General features: G+C 51.2%; 1 protein-coding gene across 4 annotated transcripts in view; it reads left to right on the top strand.

Annotated features, from left to right (window-relative positions):
* DOCK1 (dedicator of cytokinesis 1) overlaps window positions 1-24247 on the top strand; it is a 493657-nt gene that overhangs the window by 268724 nt on the left and 200686 nt on the right. For 2 of the 4 annotated variants that reach the window (XM_089313822.1, XM_089313828.1), the window contains exon 28: window positions 3718-6086. The exons of the other annotated variants lie outside the window; for them this stretch is intronic. In XM_089313822.1, the coding sequence (XP_089169948.1) occupies window positions 3718-3774 (57 nt within the window). In that variant the 3' untranslated portion in view covers window positions 3775-6086. Of the gene's footprint in view, window positions 1-3717; window positions 6087-24247 lie in introns of those variants that run through there. 4 annotated transcript variants of the gene reach the window in all.

Raw genomic sequence — 24247 nt, 5'->3', positions numbered from 1 at the left:
CGTGGAGACTAGTTGAGACCCAGATGTATCCTTGCAAATCTCATGTGTCTGTAGGAAGTGGGATATTTTCATTTCTAAGAGGATGAAGGTGGCTCCAGGTTCCCCTTCACAAACCCTCCAGGGTAGGCAGTGATAGATGAGCGTGATGAAGAGAGGCGTGTGCGTCTGGCTCTCCACCCTCCCCCTCCTACTCATTGCAGGGTGCTCCCAACAGTGGCTCTGCCTCACCTTTCTCTTAGGTGCCTCACTTTTCCCTTGTAGGGGGAATAAACACATGCAGTTTGATTTTGCTCACCCTAAGTGGTTAGCTGGGTGATAGTGCCTACAGGGTCGTAATTTTATTTACTTGCATTTTATTTGAAAGGCAAGAGAGAAGCATCTTCCATACCCCCATTCACTCCTCAAATGCCTGCAACAGCCAGGCTGGGACAGACTGAAGCCAGGAACCAGGAGCTCCACCCAGTGTCCAACCTGGGTGGCAGGGGCTCAAGAACTTGAGCCATCAGCTGCCACCTTCCAGGATGCATTAGCAGGAAGCTGGATGGAAATGGGGTAGCTGGGGCTGGAACCAGACACTGCAGCATTGGATGCAGGCATCCCAAGCAGGAACTTAAGTACAGTTGCAAGCCCCCACCCCAGCTTTCCCTATTCTTGAAGTCTGAGGAGCAGACCTCTTCCAGCAGAGGTAGATGGTTAATGGGCTTTTCTTAATCCCTACTGGTAGCACCAACAGCATCTTTGAGCCTGCACAAGCCAACCTCTCATCACGCAGCTAATATACCCAGACTGAAGAGTGATACCTTTGACCAGAACTAGGTCAAGAAGGGATAAAAAAAATTGCTTTCAAATTTCAGTGGCTGGCTTGTTAATCCACCTGGCTGGTGTGAGACTGTTGACTGCCTTCGTACCTGTCTGTCCTGGTGAACTGAGACCTCTCATTAGCTGGGCGGGGCTCCTGGGGTGGGGATTTCCTCCTCTCTTTGTTCCCACCTGAGGTTTCACAGACCTGGAGGAGGGATGTGGGAATGGGAGGAGCAGACAATGGATGCCGCCTTCTTACACTTTTTCCTTCCCCAAGCTGTCTTTGAATAGGAGACCTTTGTAATAATGTTGCACTTTCATTGTGCGCCTACTGTGTGCCAGGCACTCAGTATGTTGGACACCATCTGCTTCTGTGCTCAAAAACTCTTTTCATGAATATAGATCAGAAAAGTTAAGTCTTTACTCCAGCTAGGTAGGCTGTAGGAGAGCCTAGATTGAGTTCGTTGAGTGCTTGGTGCCACGTTCTAACACTGCCCTGCTCAAGTCTGTGGCTTATAGAAGACCTGGAGATTGCTCAAGAACACAGGGTATAGAGGAGTGTCACTCTGTGTCACACAGTGTGGTCCTGATTGATGAATGGCATTGGCCAGTGGAACTCCCTCCTGGTGCTTACCTGGCCCCATGCAGCATCAGGTGTCTGTATCCGGAGGACCCTGCGCCCCTTCAGGTGGTGTGGTGTCAGCTGTGCCCTCAGACACAGATTCCAGCCACAAGTATTAATGCTCACGTGAGGTTCTCATAAAGCAGGTAACATACAGGCTGGCTGTGAGTCTCATGGACCAGAAATCCATTAATGTGCGTTAGCCATACCTGGTCTTCTCACTGTGTCCACCACACCTGGAAGGGAAGCCTGTCTCTGGAACAGCCGTGGACCATAGTCATTTGGCCTTCGGGCAGTATTGTGTGTTTCCCCGATATAATCTCAGCTGTGTCATCACATATTTTTTTCATTGAATGACAGTCCCAATATATGGATGCCACCATATCCCCGAAAGATCACTCTGGATGCTTCTGCTTCCGCTGTATTGGCACCTGTGCAGTTACCCAGAGCAACCCGTTGGTCCCAGCGTCACATTGACAACGCTGTGCCTAGGTTAGGTACTCCTCCTCCTTTTTGTATTTTTGTTTTTCTTCCCCTCTTTAAGGCGACTAACACACTCTACACTTAATCCTAATTATCTACCTCTGGCATTTTTATACTCTCAGTCCAATAAATTATTTTGCTAATTTAGGTCCAAGAATTGATTACCTGACTTTAGATGTTGTATTTACTTAGCACAGTTCATCACAGATGATGGAAGAAGCTACTTAGTGTTGGAAACATGTGTTTTGTTCTTTCTTTTTAAATATTTATTTGTTATGTATTTGATAGACACTATTACAGCAACAGAGGGAGAGAGAGAGAATGATCTTCCTTCCATCTGTTGGTTCACTCCCCAAATGACTATAAAGGCTGGGGCTGGGCCAGTCCAACGCCAGGAGCCCTGAGCTGCTTCTGGGTCTCCCACGTGGATGCAGAGGCCCAAGTAGTTGGGCCATCTTCCACTGCTTTCTCAGGCACAGTAACAGGGAGCAGCCAGGTCTCAAACCAGTGCCCATATGAGATGCCAGCATCCGAGGTGGGAGACATAGCCTGCTATGCCACAATGTCAGCCTCATGTTTTATTCTTAAATCCCAAGTTCCCAGTGGAAATATTACATATTTTTTTAATCTAGCTGTGTTTGATAACTTGTAAGGCCACACAGACCTTCAGGTCCGTGTTTTTCCACAGTCATTTCTTTTGTTCATATAATCAAGTCCTTCGAGACTCGAATGGCTGGGCCATTACGGGGACTCCAGGCTGCAGGGCTGCTGAGCGCACTGATTCTGCTTTGCCTCCTTTGTGTGTTAGCGCATCCTGGAGCCAGCATGTCCTGCGTGTGCGTGCAGCCTCCGGAGCTCCCTTCTGGGTTCTCGTCCCGTAGCACTCTTGTGGCTTTAACCGACTTGAAGTCATCATCAAAAGACATTTCAACGTGTTTCACATGCAACTTTAATTTCTTCCAGGATTTGTAAAATGTTGCTTAGTATTTCAGCTTCTTTTTTAGAAGTCCATAGTTTGAAATTCATGTAGTCAGACTGCTTTGCAAATGGTCATGATTTAGTTGGAACCCTGCGTCTTGGCCGTCACAGCTTCCTGGCAGGCTGTCCCCCTTCTGAGACTCCCCAGTGGTCCCTCAGGCATTCCTGGGTCTAGGGGAGGGAAGGCATCAGGATTCCAGAACATGTATTTCATTCAAGTGAGGGAGGCAAGCGCACGGAACTCTTTTGCCAGTGTGTCTTGAGTTGACTGTTGTAGTGCGTTAAAGGAAAAAATTTGAAAATTCGTGTGTTCTTTAAAAAATAAATTTGTGGTGAGAAGTTGGAAATTGAGTCACTCCAAAAAAATTGCATTATCAGAGAAGTCTATTACTTGGCTTAAAGATGGGAGGAAGTTGTGATTGATTTTATGGGTGTTTCAGTATGAATCCTAAACAAGTTTCATTTCAGAATTTGGTCAGTAGTGAAAATGACCTGCAGTTGAACAGTTAGAAACAAATGAGGGTTGAAGAGACAGTGACGGACAGCAGCCCGAACGACTGCTCTGGCCCTGGGTCAGCACCGTCCTCATCATTCTCCTGGCTCCTCGGGAGTTCAGGTCTCTCTCCCCACTTGAAGAGGAATGGCCTGGCTCCATTTGATCAGCCTGAGCAAATCTAAAAATTATCCTTTTATTAGGTTGTCTTGGGCTGTGAGCGTTATGCCCTGTAGTTCTAGCAGAAAATGAAATTTATTGATGATTTATTTTGTTCACTGAATCCAAGTATGAAAATGAAGAAATTCATTTTAATGCTTTATTTTTTTCCCTTTCCCAGCGGAGTAAATATTGTCACATGAAATTGCTGATGATACTTCGGAGTCCCTTAAAATAAGACTTGTGATTCATTCACACCATGAAAATAGTGGAGAACCAGCATTTTCACCTGCGGATTCATAAGTTACTGGTTCTTTCCTTTTTGGTCCCTGGGTGTTAATGAACATTTTCACTTCTGGAACGTTCTCTGAGGCTGCCTGCAGTGTGGACAAAAGAATGTGGCTTCTGCTGCCTGCTTCATGCTGTGGGTCCCAGCCTGGGGAATTCCATGTTCTGTCTCCTTGTTGTGGACAGACTGCATGAATTTAATTTGATATTTGCGACCACCTCCTAGTCTGAGACTAGAGGGTAAGCAGAATAAAGCTGCACTTCATTTCAGAGCCGTGTTTGGTGCCCACTCCCTCCCAGACTGAGGCGGGTGCCTGCTGCATACAGTGTGTGGTTTTCCCGAGAAATACATCCCTTTGTATGTTAGACATGCTGAATTTTTGCTTTTTTTTTTGATGGAAGAATATACTTTGTTGGTATTTAAAGGACATTTTAAAATATTGCCAAAGTGAAATCAGGTTAAGTTCTGATGCACATGACAAGTGTTGAAACATGGCCTGTGTTTGCCATGAAATTTAAATAAGCTCCATTAAAGCAGAAATCACATCTACATACCATGTAAAATGCAAAGATCTCCCATAGACTACCTGTTCTTTATTTCCTGACAAGCTTGCATAATCTCTACATTTGAATATAGAATAGAATCAGTATTTTAAGAGTTACCCATCCATGGGTACAACCCACTTAGAGCAAGCTCCTTCTGTGAAAGTGTGACTTACCCACAGGTGACTGGTGGTTTCATTTCACCAAAGGCTCATGTAGATTAAGGCTGCCCTCAGATAACGCTTCCGTACTTGCAGCTATTGTCATTGTCAGAATTACTACATCATGACTCTGAAGGACCACATCTGTCTCGTTAAGTGTAGTCTACCATATATTCTTGTACCTAGGTGTATATAAATTTACCGACACACTATTTCTGATTGTTTGGGGGGTGGGTTTCTGCCCTGTTCTGTGAGTGGGTAGGTCTCTCCATGACCTGGGCCATCAGAGCGCAGCAGAGGTGCTGTACGTTTGCTAATGCAACCAGCATATTCCGGATGCATGTGTTCGAGAGAAGGCAGAGCCCAGCGAGGAAACAAGCAGATGTGTTTCCCAAAGACCTGGACACTGGGCTGGGAGCATTGCACATTTTTCTCTTTATTGGCTAATTTGGAGATATGGTAAAGTGTAAAATCTCAGTGAGATGTGGAACCTGAAGGACTGGTGTGGAGCAGAGCTGGAGAGTCCTTGACGACACCACTTGACCAAGTTTTGCTAAATCAGGACTCACAAATACGCGTCTCCATGCACCTGTAGGTCTGGTCCCATTTGACTCAGATATTCCTGTAGTTTCATACTCCACACTTTGCTCTACTTTATATAAAGATGCTTCCTGGCTTATTCGCAACTTAGCCTGTATGCCAAGCCTTCTTGATTGATGGCACGCCTCGGTATCTCAGCTCCTGTTCTCCGAGCAGTGCAGGCAGGTTTGGGGTGCAGTTTCTCCCCATTTACTATTATTGCCGTCTGTGTCTTCATGGAGAAAAAGGAAAACAGAAGCACCCCTTGTTCTCTAGTCTTGGTTGAAGTGGTTGCACGTCCATCGCTCCTGTGTGCTGCCCGTGGCTCCAGAGCCTTATGGGAGTTAGCACCTTGTCAAAGGGGGCTCAGGGAGCTCCGTCAGCGGTGTGACATGATACCTCTCCCAGGGGCTCGTGGGCCATCAGGAAATTGCCCCCATAAATATCAGCGAGATCATTCGGATTTTAGGGAAGCAGAATGGAGACGGCTTGTTTGTTTGTAGCTTGTGCTTGAGTGAGCCACGGACACTTCTGGAAGACCCTGCAGTGCTGTGCTTCTTCCCCAGGAAGGCAGAGTTGCGTTCATTCTTGCACGTATCCAGGACGTGAAGGCTCTCACGTTTTGAGATTCCAGTTCCCTTAGTTCCTACCACTGATGACAAGAGTGGTCTGCGGTGGGTGCTGCAGGCTTGTTCGTAAGGAGTTACAGGACGAGTGTCTCACCCTTTGCCAGCCATGGCCTCTCTGCCGTGAAAACCCCTCTCACTGTTGAAGCAGGAGAGGAAACACAGACACCGAGAAGCAAACAAGCAGCGGCTGAGTCCAGGAAAACCTGATTTGCAAAACCGGGAAGTGAACTAGATTCTGTCCACAGGCAATGCTTTCGGACCTCTGATTTCCAGCATAAGCTGTTGGGCCGGATTTTGTGCTCTATGTAAATCCAAATTTTAAAGAAGAATAAAAGCATTCGATTCATTTCAAGAGAATGCAGTTTCTTTTCCTTTTGCTTCTCGTGTAACCCTGCAAAAATATCAACAGAAAACAACTGGGAATAGCGGTATCGTTGTGTCTTTGTCAGTGAGTACCAGGAGCGTGCGGTGTTGCTCCTTAAGGGAAGGCTGTGGTCCTGGAACCGAGACGCAGCCGTCCCTTTGTAGGGAGGCCACCGATGCTTGGCTCCTTCCCCCTCTCCATCTCCCTGTGACAAGACACTATGGGCACTTATTGTTGAGTTTTCCTTTCTGGCTGAGTTTCCAAAGTGCTTCACACAACCAAGTGGACTGTCTTAGCTGTAGGCTTTGAGTGCTGGAGCAGTTGTGATGATGAATAGGGGTTTTTTATTTTGAAGAGATTTATTTGTTTATTTGAAAGTCAGAGTTAGAGACAGAGAGAGGTCTTCCATCTGCTGGTTCATGCCCCAGATGGCCACAATAGACAGCGCTGGGCCAGGCTGAAGGCAGGAGCCAGGAGCTTTCTCTGGGTCTCCCAAGTGGGTTCAAGGGCTCAAACGCTTGGGCCGTCTTCCCCTGCTTTCTCAGGCCGTTAGCAAGGAGCTGGAGCAGAAGCAGAGCAGCCAGGATAAGAATTGGCACCCGTACGGGATGCCAGTGTCGCAGACAGGCCGTGGCTTTTACCTGTTAACACCACAGTGCTGGCTCCATGATATTATTTTTTGTTTTAATGATTTCTAAATAACTGAGATTCAGGGTGAAGTTTCTGTAATTGTTTTTTGTAACATATGGAAAATGTTTCAAGGTTAGCTTCATGCGAATGTTTTCGCTAACCTGAGCGTCACTCCAGACAGAAGTCCTTTATGGCACCACATGGCAATCAGTGACCACTGAACGCACTGAGCTCCATTGCACGGCGCCCACACCTTGCCGGGTGTCCATGCAGTATCCTTGCTGATGCTTCCTGATATTCTCTAAAGACATGAGATAAATTTTTAATTTTCTTTTATATAACGATGCTTTTGTGCTGGTTATCAGTAAAGCTGTGGAACTGTCTTACTAATTAAAATTAGTTGACCGTGCCTAGTGCTATAACTTACCACATGGTTACGACAATCTCTCTTAGGTGATGGCTTTTTGTTTACCGAGCAGAGAGAACCCTCAACGACATTGCCTTGTTCTCAAGGGTGTTTAACTCAAGGAAGCATCTTTTTTTTGACAGGCAGAGTGGACAGTGAGAGAGAGAGAGAGAGAGAGAGAAAGGTCTTCCTTTTGCTGTTGGTTCACCCTCCAATGGCTGCCGCGGCCGGCGCACCGCGCTGATCCGATGGCAGGAGCCAGGAGCCAGGTGCTTTTCCTGGTCTCCCATGGGGTGCAGGGCCCAAGCACCTGGGCCATCCTCCACTGCACTCCCTGGCCACAGCAGAGAGCTGGCCTGGAAGAGGGGCAACCGGGACAGAATCCGGCGCCCCGACCGGGACTAGAACCCGGTGTGCCGGCGCCGCTAGGCGGAGGATTAGCCTAGTGAGCCGCGGCGCCGGCCTCAAGGAAGCATCTTTAAAATCGTCTCACTTGCCTACTCTTGGAAGCACAGCTGTGCCTTTGAACAGTCTAGCGGCAAGACTTGAGGTTCCTGCTTCACTTCTCGATGTCTAACCAACATGCGTGGATTTCACTTGAGAGGTCCAAGTGTTCGGCGCATACCGGTTAGGAGAAGACTGAGCTTGTCTTGGGGTTTAAGAGTGAAGTGCAAGTGTGCGCACCTGTTTTAGGGCCTAACTTGGATGTTCACTAGAGGATGCAAAATCCGACGTCACTGAGTGGAGCGACCTCATTCACGATTTACAGCTAAAAATGGGAGCAAGGGGAAGCCGGATTCGCCTGGAGAGCAGGGCTCTGGGTTGAGCCGAGTCTCGTCTCCGGGGAACCTGGTGGTTTGGATGATGCGCGTGACAGGAAGAAGGGGACAGATCTGTCTCTGCTGTCAGAGCTGAAGATGCAGCGCCCAGGTGTAGCTCCCACGGCAGCCGTGGAGGTAGCTGCTGAAAGGGAGACATCCAAGGCCGGCATCGTGGCTCTCTAGGCTAATCCTCCACCTGCGGTGCCGGCACCACGGGTTCTAGTCCCAGTTGGGGCGCTGGATTCTGTCCCGGTTGCCCCTCTTCCAGGCCAGCTCTCTGCTGTGACCCGGGAGTGCAGTGGAGGATGGCCCAAGTGCTTGGGCCCTGCACCCCATGGGAGACCAGGAGAAGCACCTGGCTGCTGGCTTCGGATCAGCGCAGCGCCAGCCATAGCGGCCATTTGGGAGGTGAACCAACGGAAAGGAAGACCTTTCTCTCTGTCTCTCTCTCACTGTCTAAAAATCTGCCTGTCAAAAAAAAAAAAAAAAAAAAAAGGAAGACATCCAATCCCTTCTTTGTTTTTTTCTTGAGCGGAGATGCTGCTCAATGTAAAACGATGGGTTTCAGAAACAGACAAGGAGTGAGAGCGCAAGAGAACCATTCGCAGCACTAAGTGCTCCTGGAAATGCAGCAGCAAGACAAGCGCATCCTCTCCCCGGGGCAAGTAGGTGGGACACGCAGAACCCGGGGCAAGTACGTGGGACACGCGGAACCTGGGCAAGTAGGTGGGACACGCAGAACCCGGGGCAAGTAGGTGGGACACGCAGAACCCGGGGCAAGTACGTGGGACACGCAGAACCCGGGGCAAGTAGGTGGGACACGCAGAACCTGGGGCAAGTAGGTGGGACACGTAGAACCTGGGCAAGTAGGTGGGACACGCAGAACCCGGGGCAAGTAGGTGGGACACGCAGAACCTGGGGCAAGTAGGTGGGACACGCAGACCTGGGGCAAGTAGGTGGGACACGCAGACCTGGGGCAAGTAGGTGGGACACGCAGAACCTGGGGCAAGTAGGTGGGACACGCAGAACCTGGGGCAAGTAGGTGGGACACGCAGAACCTGGGGCAAGTAGGTGGGACACGCAGAACCTGGGGCAAGTACGTGGGACACGCAGAACCTGGGGCAAGTAGGTGGGACACGCAGACCTGGGGCAAGTAGGTGGGACACGCAGAACCCGGGGCAAGTAGGTGGGACACGTAGAACCCGGGGCAAGTAGGTGGGACACGCAGAACCTGGGGCAAGTAGGTGGGACACGCAGAATCCGGGGCAAGTAGGTGGGACACGCAGAACCCGGGGCAAGTAGGTGGGACACGTAGAACCTGGGGCAAGTAGGTGGGACACGCAGAACCCGGGGCAAGTACGTGGGAGACGTGGAACCTGGGGCAGGACGTCAGGTGTCGCAGGGAGTGCCGAGACAGTCAGGAAGGTGCGTGCCCTCGTTCGCACCCCCAGCCCCGGGCCCGCAGAATCTCGGAGCCGGGACGTTCACCTGGGAGCCCACTTCCTCAACCTCATTTCATTTGTAGGCTGCCAAGGAGGGCAGTTCCCAGATGTCCAGTTTTCCAGGGCGGCTCGGGCAGCCGAGAGGAGTCTTGCTCCTTCGGTGAATTCTCCGGGACTAATCCAGCGCCAGGGCTGGGCCCAGCTCTTCCTGTTCTCAATTATGAACAAAGAAAGCATTTCTTCTTTCAGTTTCTTGGTTCCCTCGTAGCGAGAATGAAATTTTTTATGAAGTCTCACATTTGGTGGTTATTGCTCCATTACCTATGGAAACTACCGTAAAGAGCTCATTCCGCTGCCATCAGCCCGCGCCGCGGGCATCATCCAGGCTACGGAACTCGGCCCCAGGGCTCATCCTGGGAAGAAGGGCCCCTGCTTGTCTCTGCCAATGACTCCTACCAAAGCTGCCAGGGAGGGCCGTGAGGCCTTGCAGGGGCTGTAAAGGGACCGGAGGCGAGGATTTCTCTCTGGGACACAGGGCCTTGTGCATGTGGTCAGATGGCCACTTTCTGTGGTCACTAGAGGATAACCTGGCTTGGGCCCAGAAACGGAAGACGCAGGTCTATGTAGTGAGCCAGAGGAGAGAAGGTCTCTCTCTCTCTGTCTCTTCCCCTCTCTCTGTCACTCTGACTTCCAATTAAATAAGTAAACCTTTTTTTTAAAAAAAGAAAAATCTAGATACTATAATTTTTAAAACATGCAATTAAAATAACGCAGATGCTTGGTGAGAAGTAGAGGGGCTGCGCCCTTGAGGAGCCTCGAGTCCTTCCTGAGATGAGGCCGTGGGTGAACACCTGCCCTCTGGCATTGCACTTCTAAGTGAGTCTTGCATGCTGCTTCCTCTCCTGGGCCAGCTCCTGTTCAAAACCCCTGCAGAGTATGCACCGGCCCTCGGGTTTGACCGTGCGGTTTGTAGAGACTTAGGGGCCGGCTGAGCTGCCACTTTCTCTGCAGGCCTCTCCATCACGGGACAGCTGAAGTCCCAGCTACTCGCGGGCCCCTGCCTCCCATATCAGGGACCCCACTGGAGTCGCTGGCTCCTGGCTTCAGCCTGTTCCGGCCCTGGCTATTGTAGGCATTTGGGGGAGTGAACCAGCGGATGGAAGACCTCTCTCTCTCTCTTTCTCTCTCTCTCTTTTGGTTTTTTTTTTTTTTGTTTTGTTTTGTTTTTGACAGGCAGAGTTACAGACAGTGAGAGAGAGAGACAGAGAGAAAGGTCTCCCTTCCGTTGGTTCACCCCCCCAAGTGGCCACTACAGCCAGTGCGTTGCGGCCGGCGCTGTGCTGATCCGAAGCCAGGAGCCAGGTGCTTCTCCTGGTCTCCCATGGGGTGCAGGGCCCAAGCACTTGGGCCATCCTCCACTGCACTCCCGGGCCACAGCAGAGAGCTGGCCTGGAAGAGGGGCAGCCGGGACAGAATCCAGCGCCCCAGCTGGGACTAGAACCCTGTGTGCCAGCGCTGCAGGCAGAGGATTAGCCTAGTGAGCTGCGGCGCTGGCCGTCACTCTGTCTTTCAAAACAAACAAACAAATAAATCTTGAAAAACAATTCCAACCTACAGACAGGAGCAGATGTACCTTTGGGAACGCAGTTTGTTCCTCCCCCTGAAGGAGCCGACGCATTGGAGAGTGCACCTGTGCAGGCTCCGCATGACCGCATGTGCAGGTCTGGTCCCAGCGTCGCCTGCTGCAAAATCTGAAACTTTCTCGCCTCTTCGTGATTCTTAGGAAGTTTTGGATTTTGAATTTCAGATTTTTCAGATTAGGGGTATTCGACCATAAAATTTATGAAAATATTTCCAAATCTGAAAAGCGTTGGCATCTGAAACACTTCTGTTCCCACGCATTTTAGATAAGGGTCGCACAACCTGTAGCTCAGAATTGTTCAGACTGATTTTTGCCCTGACCATTTTAAAAAAGCAACTTTATTTCACTTAGGGTTTTATTAAAAAGTTCCTTATTTGGAAGGCAGAGCACAGTGGGGAAGGGGTGGGCGTCAGAGAGAGATCAGGAGACCTGTCTGCTGGTTCACATCCCGAATGCCTACAACAGCGAGGGCTGGTCCGGGTGAGACAAGGAGCCTGCAGTTCCATCAGAGTCCCACAGGGTGACAAGGACCAAGCCTGGCACCATCACCTGCTGCCCCAGGGTGTGAATTAGCCGGAAGCAGAACCAGGACTTGAACTCAGGGACTTCCGTTCTCACCCCAAGCAGCATCGACACCACTGCACCAAACATTCTGCTACCTCTTGGAACAACTTCTTCCTTTAACCAACCAGGCTTGGAACTGAAGACCACATTGTAGGCAAGTCCTGAGAAATGAGTGATGGGGTTAAGACAATTCTAACTCCTTTAGAATGTCAGTTTGAGTTGTTGAAAAAACTCACCAGGCAAAATTATCCACACATTTGTGATGGCTATTTTTAAAAGCTAAGTACAGGCAGGGCCCTGCCACTCACGTGGGAGACCTGGATTGACTTTCCATCTCCCAGCTTCAGCCTGGCCCTACACGTCTCAGGCTGTTGTGAGCATTTGATTTGTACACTGGCAGATGGAAGATCAAGCGTCTCTTTCTCTCTCTCCTCTCTCTCACTCTCTTTCACTCTCTTTCTCTACCTTTCAAAGAAGTAAAAAGAAAATATTTCAAGAATCATTTTGATCCTTGCTGTTACATAAATAAAATCCTTCCGGGCACAGTTATTGTGCACAGCAATTGAGTTGCTGCATTACAGTATTTGCATCTCGTGTCAGAGTGCAACAGACGCTGGCCCAAGCGCGTGGGCCCCTGTCTTGCACTTGGGAGACCTGGATGGGAGTTCTGAGCTCCTGCCCTCAGCCTGGCCCAGTCCTAGGATGGAAGATTCATTCTCTCTCTCTCTCTCTCTTTCTCCCCCCCCCCACCCACACCCACACCCACACCTTTCAAGTAGATGAAAAATAAATGCATAAGCATTTTTTAAAATGTCTTCCAAAGCCAAGTTGCATTACATGGCAATGCTGACTGCATTTCAGAAATAGCGACTTCCTTTTTACCCATTATTTGGTGCTTGTGTGTGCTTGAAGGAATACGTGATCCTGGGATGCGCTCCTCACAGAATCTGAAAATACGTTTCCATTAGGCGACAGAGAGCCTCTGTGTCGGGCTCGGCTGCTGCCTCGGGACCCCTGCCTCGTGCTCTCCCCGGCTCCCTCTCCTGCCTCTCATGGCCCCTCCACGCCCTGTCATTCCGCAGCTCTCACCTCAGGTGGAAGTGTTCTGGATGCTTCTGCAGACTTTTTTCTCTCAACAAAGGATGGGTTTGCCGAATCTGTAGCTGCCCTTTGCGGTGGGACCTCTTTGCCAGGTGGACTTGATTTGCCAACATGGTTTTCATTCCTGCTCCCCTCCCCCACCTCCAAAAGGCTGCAGAATGTCTCCTTTGCATTTCCTGCATCTCTATCCCTGAAGGTTTTCTGCTTTTTAAATTCACCTGTGGAGAATGTTTTAACTTAAAAAAAAAAATACAAGGGTACTAGAAAAATTTTGTAGAAATGGAATGAAATGTTGGATTTACTTTGGCTCAAACACTTTTCAAAAACTGACACAGGGAGTGTAGGGTGAGGGCGTCTTAAACCCTAGGCCAAGCACCGGTCCAGTTCTGCCTCCTTTGATAACGTAGCAGGAACATCTCTGCAGCTTCCCTGTGCTGGTCCATTCCCCAAACGCCTCTGATAGCCAGGGCTGGGTCTGGCCGAAGCCAAGCACTGAGCACATGCCCCAAGTCTGCCTCGTGGGTGGCAGTGACTCCAGGACTTCAGCCATCACCTGCTGCCTCCTGGGATCTGCATTTGCAGACGCGTGGAGCCAGGACTGGAGCTCTGCCGTGGGCTGGGACACCTTGAGCCCTAGGCCAAATGCCCGTGCAGCTTCTTAGTTTTGAGGAGGTAGCATGGACATCCCCCTGACCCCTTAGGTACAGATGTGAGTGTTTTGTTTCTCCTTCCAGAATATTCCTGAAGCATCCCTCATGCTTTATAAGCAGAAAGCTAGGGTTTCCCTTGGCTTTTCAGAACAGAGTTTTCAGGGTTCATTATCTTTGCTGCAGATGCACTTGTGTGTTCCTCCGGTAGAAGATGATTCTAGGACACGTCCAGGAGTTCAGCGTTTGGGCAGCACTCTAGACAAGCAGGATCTTAGCTGGAGAAACGAGAGATGATTTGTCTTCAATTCGGAGCAATAAGTTGTCCAATGCTTTGGAAGGATTGCATCCCTGGGATGTTGCTGGAAAGGACGTCATTTATTCTTTGTGGGGTGCTTTTGTGTGCCACTGAGGTGAGCTAGCATTTGTGTGGTTTGGGCCCCCATGTCAGGGTGTTTGCAGACTTCTTCTTGGCATGTTTTGCGTGAGAGGCTGTAGGATCAGGTAACACGAAGCTGAACAGAGTGGAAAGTGTTTCCTTCCAGCAGTCTTCCCTTCGGTACTTCATTTTAAAATTTTTTAAAAATACGTATTTATTTGAAAGGGTATAGACAGCGATTGAGAGACAGAGAGGTCTTCCATCCGCTAGTTCACTCCCCAAATGGCTGCAACGACCCATGCTGGGCCGGGCCGAAGCCAGGAGCCAGCAGCTTCTTCCAGGTCTCCCACCTGGGTGCCAGGCGCCCAAGCACTTGGGCCATCTGCTGCTGCTCTCCCAGGTGCATTAGCAAGGAGCCAGATGGGAAGTGGAGCAGCCGGGACTTGAACCGGCGCCCGTGTGGAATGCCGGTGTTGCTGGCAGCAGCTTTACCTGCTTCACCACCAGTGCGGCCAGAACCTTAGGTACTGGAGTGCACAGCAGGAGCTGGCAGTGCGTCCCCCCTCTCCTCCCCAGGAAGCGTTTTAATCGTGGTTTTGTTTCCGTTGGGCCCTGGGGAACAGTGTTCCTGGGCAGGCCCTGGGGGAACCCTGCCCCGTGGGGCGAGTGACGGGCGGAGCTGCACCTGTCCCCTTGTAATGGCTTCCCCAATCCCAGCTGAGCAGTCATGTTTGCCAGCAGCACTTCTGCTTTTATTTTTCATTTTGAAATAAAAATAGATCATGTCTACAAGAGAATAAACAGAACCGCTGGGTACGGTTTGAAAACAAAACTGGACTGAGCCGTGGGCCACTCCCAGCTCAGGTGCCCAGGAGACGACTCCTCCATTGCCAGAGCCCCCTTGTCCTGGTTCTTGCTCTTCCTCTTCCTGGTGGGTCTCTCCAGGATTGGGGTGCACCACCCCCTGGCTTTTCCTTTGAGTTTTGTTGCGTGTTTCTGCACCGCTTGACAACGTATGTTTGGGTTTTGCCTACTTTTACCCCTCATGTAAGCGCAGTCATGTGCCACCTGTTTCCCTGTGACGCGCTTTTTAACTTCCATCATTACGGTGCTGCAGTGTGTCGTGTTGCTGGGTGCAGGTGCGATCCACTGATTTCTTTATGGCTCAACAGTCATAGGAATACTCGAGGCCCCTCTCTGGATGGCTGTCTGGGCAGAGTCCGACTTTCCTATTGGAACACTGCCGTCCGTCTGAACAGCCCCGGGCCCACCTGTGTGACAGTTCCTCCCCTAGGTTCTGACCCCTTAGTGCAACTGCCAGGTCACTGTCTCTGTATGGCAAATGCATATCTCAGGCACGGAGGGCTCCCTGGTCCTTCCTAAAGCCCCAGACTTCCGTAGCTACATTCTGTCCCCATTTCTCTTAGTTTCCTGCCACCAGGTAGGACTGTGAGAACCCCGTCTCACTTTTATAGTTCCTGCGATAGAGAAGATGGCTTTGATAATGCTGTGTGATCCGGGGGCACTTTTTGTAACCGAAGCCCCATTCAGTGGCTTAAAATATGCGCACACGAGGTTTATTTTAAGAAGCGGAAGTAAAGAAGGGGAAGGAAGTCCCTTCCTACATGTGGGATGAATCATGAACATTTTCAAAATAGTCACAGCCCCACTTGAGTGCCGTAAAGCAAACAAGATTCCCTGAAAACCAACATTGACAATAATATCAAAATAATTCCTGCAGCAGGAGCAGGATGCTGGTACCTGTGCAGTAGGAACAAGATGCTGCTGCCCTCTGCCCAAGGGGCTGCGCCATTCTGTTCAGGTGTGGCCCTGCGCTGTGTCTCCGCGCTGAATCGTCTCACCGTCCTTTCCACGCGTGGGGGCGTGGCTCCCAGCCCGTGTGCCTTGGCTTTGGCTGCAGAGTTGACTCACAGGCACTGAGTGCGAAGGAACCCCACTTCCTGCAGAGTTCTAGACGGGCCCGACTGTGGGATTCATGAGTGAAACTGGTTTCTAGAAACTGTGCTGTCTGCCGCATCTTTGGGCTGCATCCAGAAAAAGAAAACCCAAAAACTCCTCTTTGGTGTCAGCTCCTTGTGAGCCACTGGAGAAGGTCTCATTCATTATACCCAGGAACTTCAAAAAGTTCAGAAAAGGGAAATTAAGAGAGAAGTTTATTTTGGTGCCAACCATTTTAGAAATCCATGCCTAGATTTTTGGTAACACCCATTTTCCCGAGACCCCATCATATGCATAAATTTCAATTTTGTGCACCTGAATAAACTTTCCTTTTAATCCCATTTTTCCATGGATTTTTTGAATACCCCTTCTCAGAGGCCCCTGGTTACCCAAGTTCGGGACTAGCAGTCTGTGAGCTTTCCCTACGGGGCCTGGGCAGGATGGATCGTTTGCGAGGAAAAAGAACAAACCAGTCTTTGGAACTGATGATAAAGTGCTGCGGGGCCTGCTTGGGGGCAGAGAAGGTGGGGTCGTGCCCATGCCGGGCAGGTGGTGTCAGAGCAGTGCCCTTCCCTGCGGTTGAAAGCTCAGCCGCCTCGCCCTGCCTTGAGACCCAGGCCAGGACCCTTGCTCTTGAGACATCGGGCATCTCCGTCAGCACAGCCCAAAGCCCAGCAGTGGCTCTGCTTCGCTAGGGGCCAGTGCAGGACGCAGGTGCTCCCGGCTAGGACTGCTTCTTTTCTACACACCCTAGCAACTGCCTGTGTCCCCTGCACACTGCCCTGCAGAGATCATGCGACTGTCCACTGGGGTCTCCTTGCACATGGCTCCCACTGCGTTCACACCCGTTTACTCACACCCGTCCAATGCAAGTGCCCCTGGCGTCATTTTTCTTCTCCGTCACTTTGGATTGCCTGATTTCGGGGTGAGGATCTGGCACAGCAGGTTAAGATGCTGTTGGAGGTGCCCATGCCTCATGTCAGAATGCCGGGGTTCTGATCTCAGCTCTACTTCCGTCCTAGTTTCCTGCTCATGCACACCGTGGGAGGCAGTAGGGGACGGCTTCAGTACCAGAGTCTGCTGTCACGTGGGATACTCACACTGAGCTGTGGCCTTCTGGATTCAGCCTTTGCTGCCTCTGGGTTTTGCAGGCATGTGGGGAGTGAACCAGTAGATGGGAGACTTCGCTCTCTCTCTCTCTCTCTCTCTGCACATTACTTCCATGAAACTGCATAGTGTAAAATGCTTAAGGAGTCTTACTCTGAGTTTTCTTTCATTAGTGATATTGTATATTGATCATAATTCTGATATATTGGTAATATACTAACTGCTAGAAACCAGAGGGGTGAGACACCTGCTGTGTGTCTTCTCGGTGTGTCTGGTGCAATGTGCTTAGGGGACTTACAGCATCTAGGAAGTTTAAATCCCACCCTTAGAAAATAGGAAAGGGGCTGGCACTGTGGCATAGTGGGTAAAGCCACCGCCTGCAGAGCCGGCATCCTGTACGGGTGCCGGTTCAAGTCATGGCTGCTCCATTTCCCATCCAGCTCTCTGCTATGGCCTGGGAAAGCAATGGCAGATGGCCCATGTCACTGGGCCCTGGCACCTGCTTGGGAGACCCAAAGAAGCTCCTGGCTCCTGGCTTCAGATTGGCACAGCTCCGGCCATTGTGGCCAATTGGGGAGTGAACTAGCAGATGGAAGACCTCTCTTTCTGCCTCTCCTTCTCTCTCTGGTCCTCTGTGTCACCCCCATCCCTGCAGCCTTCCCTGGTCCTCTGTGTCACCTCACCCCTGCAGCCTTCCCTGGTGCTCTGTGTCACCCTCACCCCTGCAGCCTTCCCTGGTGCTCTGTGTCACCTCACCCCTGCAGCCTTCCCTGGTCCTCTGTGTCACCTCACCCCTGCAGCCTTCCCTGGTGCTCTGTGTCACCCCACCCCTGCAGCCTTCCCTGGTGATCTGTGTCACCTCACCCCTGCAGCTTTCCCTGGTGATCTGTGTCACCTCACCCCTGCAGCCTTCCCTGGTGCTTTGTATCACCCCATCCCTGCAGCCTTCCCTGGTGCTCTGTGTCACCTCACCCCTGCGGCCTTCCCTGGTGCTCTGTGTCACCTCACCCCTGCAGCTTTCCCTGGTGATCTGTGTCACCTCACCCCTGCAGCCTTCCCTGGTGCTTTGTATCACCCCATCCCTGCAGCCTTCCCTGGTGCTCTGTGTCACCTCACCCCTGCGGCCTTCCCTGGTGCTCTGTGTCACCTCACCCCTGCGGCCTTCCCTGATCCTCTGTGTCTCCCTGTCCCTAGCCTGTTGTGCTCTTGGTACCCAGCATGGCCCAGACTGCACCTGGGAGCTGTGCCTGACTCTGACCACTGACTCTCATTTGCGCATCACTGGATGCTTGTCCTTATGACGGAGGTTTGCAAGCCTTGACTGTCATCACGTCCTCTCCCTCAGCCCTTGCACAGTCTTTGGCACAGAGGAGGGTTCCAAATAAACTCCGAGAGCATTAAAGGGAAAATTGCAACAAAAAGTGTTCAAGATTTCATCTGATTGATTGTTCCGTCCACTGAAACTTGACCTGGAGAGACCAGTGTGGGTCTTCCCGGGTCACTGGGCAGGTGTGTCTCCTGATGTGATGTTGAAATGTACGAGAGTTTGAAGTCTGACGAGAGAGAGGGTGGAGAGGAATCGGGAGGAAGCAGACACAGCGGGAGAGGAGGAGGGGCATGACTGGGGGGCTGGCCCTGCCCGTCACAGCAGCTTCAGCGCTGAGTGTTGAGAACATGTAGGGCAGCCACATTGAGCAAGCAGATTGTAGGACACCCAGTTACATCTAAATTTCAGTTTAAAAACACCAGTAACGTTCAATGGCAGTATAGGCCATGCGCTCTTTGGGACATCCTTAGTCTAGAAAAAATCGTTGCTTGTCGCTCCCCCTCTTCGTGGAGGAACGACACTAAACCCTGCCTAGGCTTCATATCCGAGTCACGGCACCATTATGTCGCTCCCCGTCTTCGTGGAGGAACGACACAGGACCCTGCGCTGTTCTTTCGTCTGCTCGGCCCTCCCCGGGTTTGCTGCTGGTTCTTCCCGGGTTGGCTACTGTCTCTTCCACCTCTGTGGAAGGGCGGTTCCCCCTGCCACATTCCCCACTTCCACGGGGGAGCGGCACACCGCCGGCCGGCTCTCTCGGGGGCTGCACAGGTGTTCCTTCAGATAGATGTTCCTGATGCATGTTGTCTCTCTCCTCCTTTATAGTCCTCTTCCGCCAATCCCAACTCTGCTACCCACACGCCGAGTACGCTGCTCTCCTCCAATCAGGAGCAGGTCCTACAGTTTATTGGTTGAACTGGAGGCAGCTGTGTAGAAGCTGTTTCTCCCTTCTCAGCGCCATATTGTGGGAGAGCAGATGCATAGAGTAAGTCCTAATTCCAGTAACTTAGTCTAGTCCGGGTTGCTCCCCACAGTTGCTGATCTGAAATTCACCTTAACTGAGTGTCCTGCCCTTGCCAGCCACTCCAGCCTCAGAGGGAAGGAGGCGTTCTGTGGGTGAAGGTTAGGGGTGGAGGAGCAGCCGGCGCCCCAGTCCCATTCCCTGGTGTAGACGGGCAGTGAGGATTACAGAAAAGCCACATGAAAGGACAGGGGCTATGGGTCTCATTTCCGCCTGCAAACAATTTGTTGCATTTTGTTTGTCTTCTGTTTTAATTTGTTCTCCTATGAATATTCATAAACTCATTTCCCAGGTAAGTGCCCCTCAGTGCTCTCCACTTCACAGGCGCCCTGGAGGAGCAGGGCCCTCCTTGGTCTGGGGGTAGCAGCCTGGTAGCTGTGGGTTTCATTAGGATGACGTGGGTTTCATTAGGATGACGGTGTGCTCCCCAGCCCGGGTGTGTTGGCTAAGAGCAAGCAGTGCCCCTGTCCATGTTGTTAAAATCACTCGGATTTGTCAGGTATACACAAACCACCAAGAAATGTGAGTGGAAATTATTCACTTTTCAACTTGCTCTGGAGGGTCTGAGAAAACCAAGTCAGAGTCCCTGAAACAGCACGGAGCTGGCCGAGGGTGAGGCCGTGGTCCAAGGCGAGGGGACGTTGTCAGAATGAAGCAGCGTTCACACTCGGGTGTTGTTCAAATGTTCCTTAAAGGAATTGAAACCGGAAATTGCAGAAACTGCATTACGGGTATGATTGACGTCGCAAAGATGAGTTGGTGTGACCCACAGGCAAACAAATAAAGCTAGACTGGTCCTATTCTCAGCTCAGCTGTGTCCGCTAGCACTGACCCCTGGTAGTGCCGCATATTCGTAAATGAGCTTAGGGAAGCAGTGACTGAAGTAAAATGAAGCTGTGGAGTGGTCCCCATCTGACTGCCCTCCCTACAGGGAGGGGGCGCACACCAGGGCCGTGTGCTTGTGCAGAGGGGGTTACCATGGCTGGAGGTGGCAGTGGGGCTGCTGTCTGTGAGCCAAGAAAAGAGACCCCGCGAGATACCAATGCGGGGGGCGCCTTGAACTTGGACTTGTATGCTCAAGACAGAAAGTGCCGTTTGGATGCTTCCATGACCGAGGGTGTGCTGTGTGGTTACGTAGCCTGAGCACATGGATGTTGCAGTCCTGTGTCGAGATGCTGATGCTCACACGCGTGACGTCCCTGTGTCACGTGTCGGGTTTGGAAGGATGCGTGTGGGTTGACTTGTGCCTCTTCTGTGCCTCCTGCCTGGCCACCCGTTGCCCTTGAGGTTTCCCCGCGGCATCGGCTACTTTCATTCTTGGATTTGCTGCTCCAGTGCTCACGGCAAAGGATGTAGAAGGTTGCAAGTACGGAGTCCCAAGAGTGCACAGCCTCCAGGCTCTGCAGCTCCCCGACACCTCTCAGTGGACGCCGTGTCGCGGGGAGGGCTCTCAGCGTGGGGCTCACCATGACCTTGGGTGTGGAGCCGGCACCCTATGGCTGCTCTGTGCTTGAGTGGGTTTTCTTAGTTGTTTCCTTGATTTAACAGAGAGCTTTGTGCATTGCAATGAAAGACTATTGAAGAGGGACCCGCACTGTGGGGCCGTGAGTTGAGCTGCCTCTGGCTGTGGTGCCGTCCCATACTGGAGTGCCCTTGGAGTCCCGGCTGCTCCACTTCCAGTCCAGCTCCCTGCTAATGTGCCTGGGACAGCAGCAGAAGACGGCCCAAGTGCTTGGGCCCCTGCAGCCACGTGGGAGATCAGAATGGAGTTCTGGCTCCTGGCCTCCACCTGGCCCCGACGTCTGGGGAGTAAAAGCAGGGGATGGAAGATCTCCCTCTCCCCGCTCCGTTCCCCTCTCTCTCCTTTTCTCTCTTTATTGCTCTTTAGGCTTTCAAATCTTTTAAAAACAAGTGTGGATGCTCAGCTTCGGGTAGGGGGAGCCTCCTTGGGGCTCAGTTTTTCTGTTCTCAACAGGGATCAAGGCGTTCGCCTCACTCCGGTGTCCGCGTGTGTGAACCCGCCTGCCGCGCCAGCACGCTCTGATGGGCTGTTTATTCAAAGTCGTCTGGGAGACGCAGTTTCAGGAGCGTCCTTCAGGGTCCCTGCGTCTCTGGTCTTTGGACTTGGGAGCAGGGAGGGCAGGCGCTGTGGCTGTGTCGGGGGAGCAGAGGCTGCACAGGGCACACGTTATCCACTCTCAATGCCCAGCGTGTACTTGTGTCAGGATTTGTGCTGCCCAGGGACCTGTCCAGCAGCCTTGCTCTCCATCCGTCTCCCACAGCCCACCTCGCGGCTGTGTCCTCTCTCCCGTGACAAGCGTGTGCAGCCGCACGAGTCACTGGCACGCCCACTCGGGCTGTGCTTTTGACATTAGCGGCCGTGCTTGCGTCTGAACACACTCTGCACCCGCTCTGGAGCCAGCCCTGTTGCTTCTGCTTTTAAAAATGCTAAAAAGCTTTAGATTCACAGAAAAGGTGTGGAGGCCTAGCGCCCCGCCCCTGCATGCCCGGTGCCAGGCTGCCCTGCCGCTGCTCCCTTCATCCCAGCCGGTCCCTCGTCACGACTGAGACGTCGGCGCCGGAAGCTCTCGGACTTCATCAGGATGTCCGACGGCTCTGTTTCAATGATCCTTACAAAAACTGGAATGATACCAGTCAGCATCCTTCCAGGATCTTATGAGACTGTATTTTAGGAATGTATACCAAAGCAAATTAACTATTAAATTGTGTGCACATGTTGTTTAGAAAGTTAAAAATCAATTAGTCCCATCAAAATTATCTGTTAATGCCTTTAAACAACATGGTGTTATTTACCTCGGGATTTTCTCGAGTTTAATAATTCCATTTTGTGTGTGTTCTTCAGTCCCTTCTTCTTTGGTAGAATATTAATTGTGATCGTCACCGAGGGGCGCAGCGAGAACGTGGAGAGCATCGGCTATTTGCTCCTAACGAGCACTTTGTCCTGTGGGAGGGATTTCACAAGTGGCGTTTCCCGTGGCATCGGGCCTTTGTCTGCAGCACCTCGTTTAGCTTTCGCTGTCTCCGGGGAACCCAGGAACTCTTAGCTGAATGTGAGAATCCAGCTGGAGCTTGGGTTCCGGATCTCCAAAGCCGGAGGAGGAAGTGGCCCCGTGCCCTCCCGCCTGTGCTGCTCGGGGAGCAGTGCCGTGTTAGCTGCGAGTTCGTTTCCCGCCGCCCGGTCCATCGAATTAAGTGAGCTGATAGAAGAGGTTGGTCTTTCCTTGGCTTTGTGTCTGGAACCGTGTTTGGGGCTTACATAGATGTGCTCCTTCTTAACAATCCACGTATGTGGGGCAGGCGTTTCAGTTCACGGGTAAGACGCTAGGTCAGATGCTCATGTCCTGTACTGGGATACTGGGGCTTGAGCTCCGGCTCGCCTCCTCCAGCTCCCCTCTAACGCACGCCCTGGGGGCAGCAGTGGTGGTCAAGCGGTTGAGTTCCTGCCACTCACTTGGTAGACCTGGATGGAGGACCAGGTTCCTGGCCTCCGCCCAGCCAAGTCCCAGCTGTTGTGGGCATTTGGGGAGTGAATCAGCTGATGGGAGATTGATCTCTCTCTCATTTTAAAAAAATCATGTATGTGTTTTCTATCTCAGTTATTTAATAACTCATTTAATTATATCCAGAAAAAAACAACAACTCTGGACCGTGGACCGTGTTCTTTAAGATGAAGCCAGACCATTTAGAAATACTGTCATTCAAACACACATGTGTAACACACACACACACATGTATTAACCATGGCTTAAATTATTCAAGTGGAAATCTGAACAGGAGTTTTGCAGAAAGGGCACAGGGAAATGCCTACAGTACAAATTCTGTTAGACTCAAAATTGCAAAACATTCAAGTATGTTTAATGAATCTGAATGTTATCTAGACTGTTGGAATAGAAGGAAAAAATTATACTTAATAATTAAACTTGAAGCAGTTATCAAAAAATCACCATTTATATAAACTTTGCCATCTATACTTTTAGGTAAGTGATCATACATATGTAAAATATATTTTTAGAATGTATCCTGAAATTCGCATTTTTCTGCCAGTTAACTGTGTTCTCTTCCTGTGGGTAAATCTGAGTTAGAGAGGTCTGGATGTCACACAATATGTGTCAAAAAATGTAGAAACCCGTTTATGGAGAGGAGAACAAGAATTGTGATTTGTTACTAAGGCTCATGGAATTGAATTTTCTAAGCACTAAACTGACAGTTTTTTGATAATTGTGCGTTCCATTACTCAAGGCAGAAAATACATGTTTGAGTCAGTGAGGCCCAGAGCTCTTCAGGTGCAGGCTGTGTGTGCAGGGGCTTCCCCGTCCAGGGGCAGGAGAGAGGGCTGGACTCAGGGCGTCACCCGGTCTGTGAGTCTCGCTGTTTCTTTCTCTCACTCTAGGTCCCAGAGAAATGCCCCCATGGGATGCAGCAGAACTCTTCACTCTGCTCACTCTTCACGCCGGGTGCTCCAGACTGGGAGTGACCCATGGAAGAGCTCTGTTAGTTCTGTCTCATTAACTGCACATCCGCGGGAGGATTCCCGGCTCAGGAGTTGGGGCTGCTTTGGCCGTTAGCACTTTGCATCCCAGCTGTTGGATACAGAGCTTAGGACTCACAGGTGCCCTTTCCCCTTTTCACTCCGGGTCGCAGGCATGGGATTTGTGTGGAGTGTGAAAATGGAGCGTCAAGTGAGAGGTGGCTTTTGTAAGAGTTTGTTCCAGGAGATGCTCATTTCTAAGTGACTGCCAGGGTCATTGTAGTGCCCCTAACTGGCAGGTGTCTCCCCATGCTGATGAGGGCGCTGGAGTCCTGGACAGAGATTAAATTTGCAACTTGAATGTGTGTGAGACACAGGAAATGTAAAGGCAAATAGACTTCACCTGCCTACTGGGATTTCTTGGCTCCTGAGCAAGGGTCCAACACAGGGCAGAAGGGGCTGATGCCACCAGCCGGAACATCGGCGTGCCAGCCTCCCAGAACACAGGCTGGGAGCTGGGGCCCGCCTGTCTGTCTCAGGACCATGTTCCATCCCTCCCAGCCCACATGAAGAGGCCTGTGGGGCTCCTGGCTCTCAGCTCTGACACCTTTACCC

The sequence above is a fragment of the Oryctolagus cuniculus genome, chromosome 15 (genome assembly GCF_051225735.1).
Source record: "Oryctolagus cuniculus isolate XC-2025 breed Fujian yellow rabbit chromosome 15, ASM5122573v1, whole genome shotgun sequence".
Taxonomy (NCBI): Eukaryota; Metazoa; Chordata; class Mammalia; order Lagomorpha; family Leporidae; genus Oryctolagus; species Oryctolagus cuniculus.
Note: the sequence above shows the minus strand (reverse complement) of the source record. Positions and strands in the feature narration are given on the sequence as shown.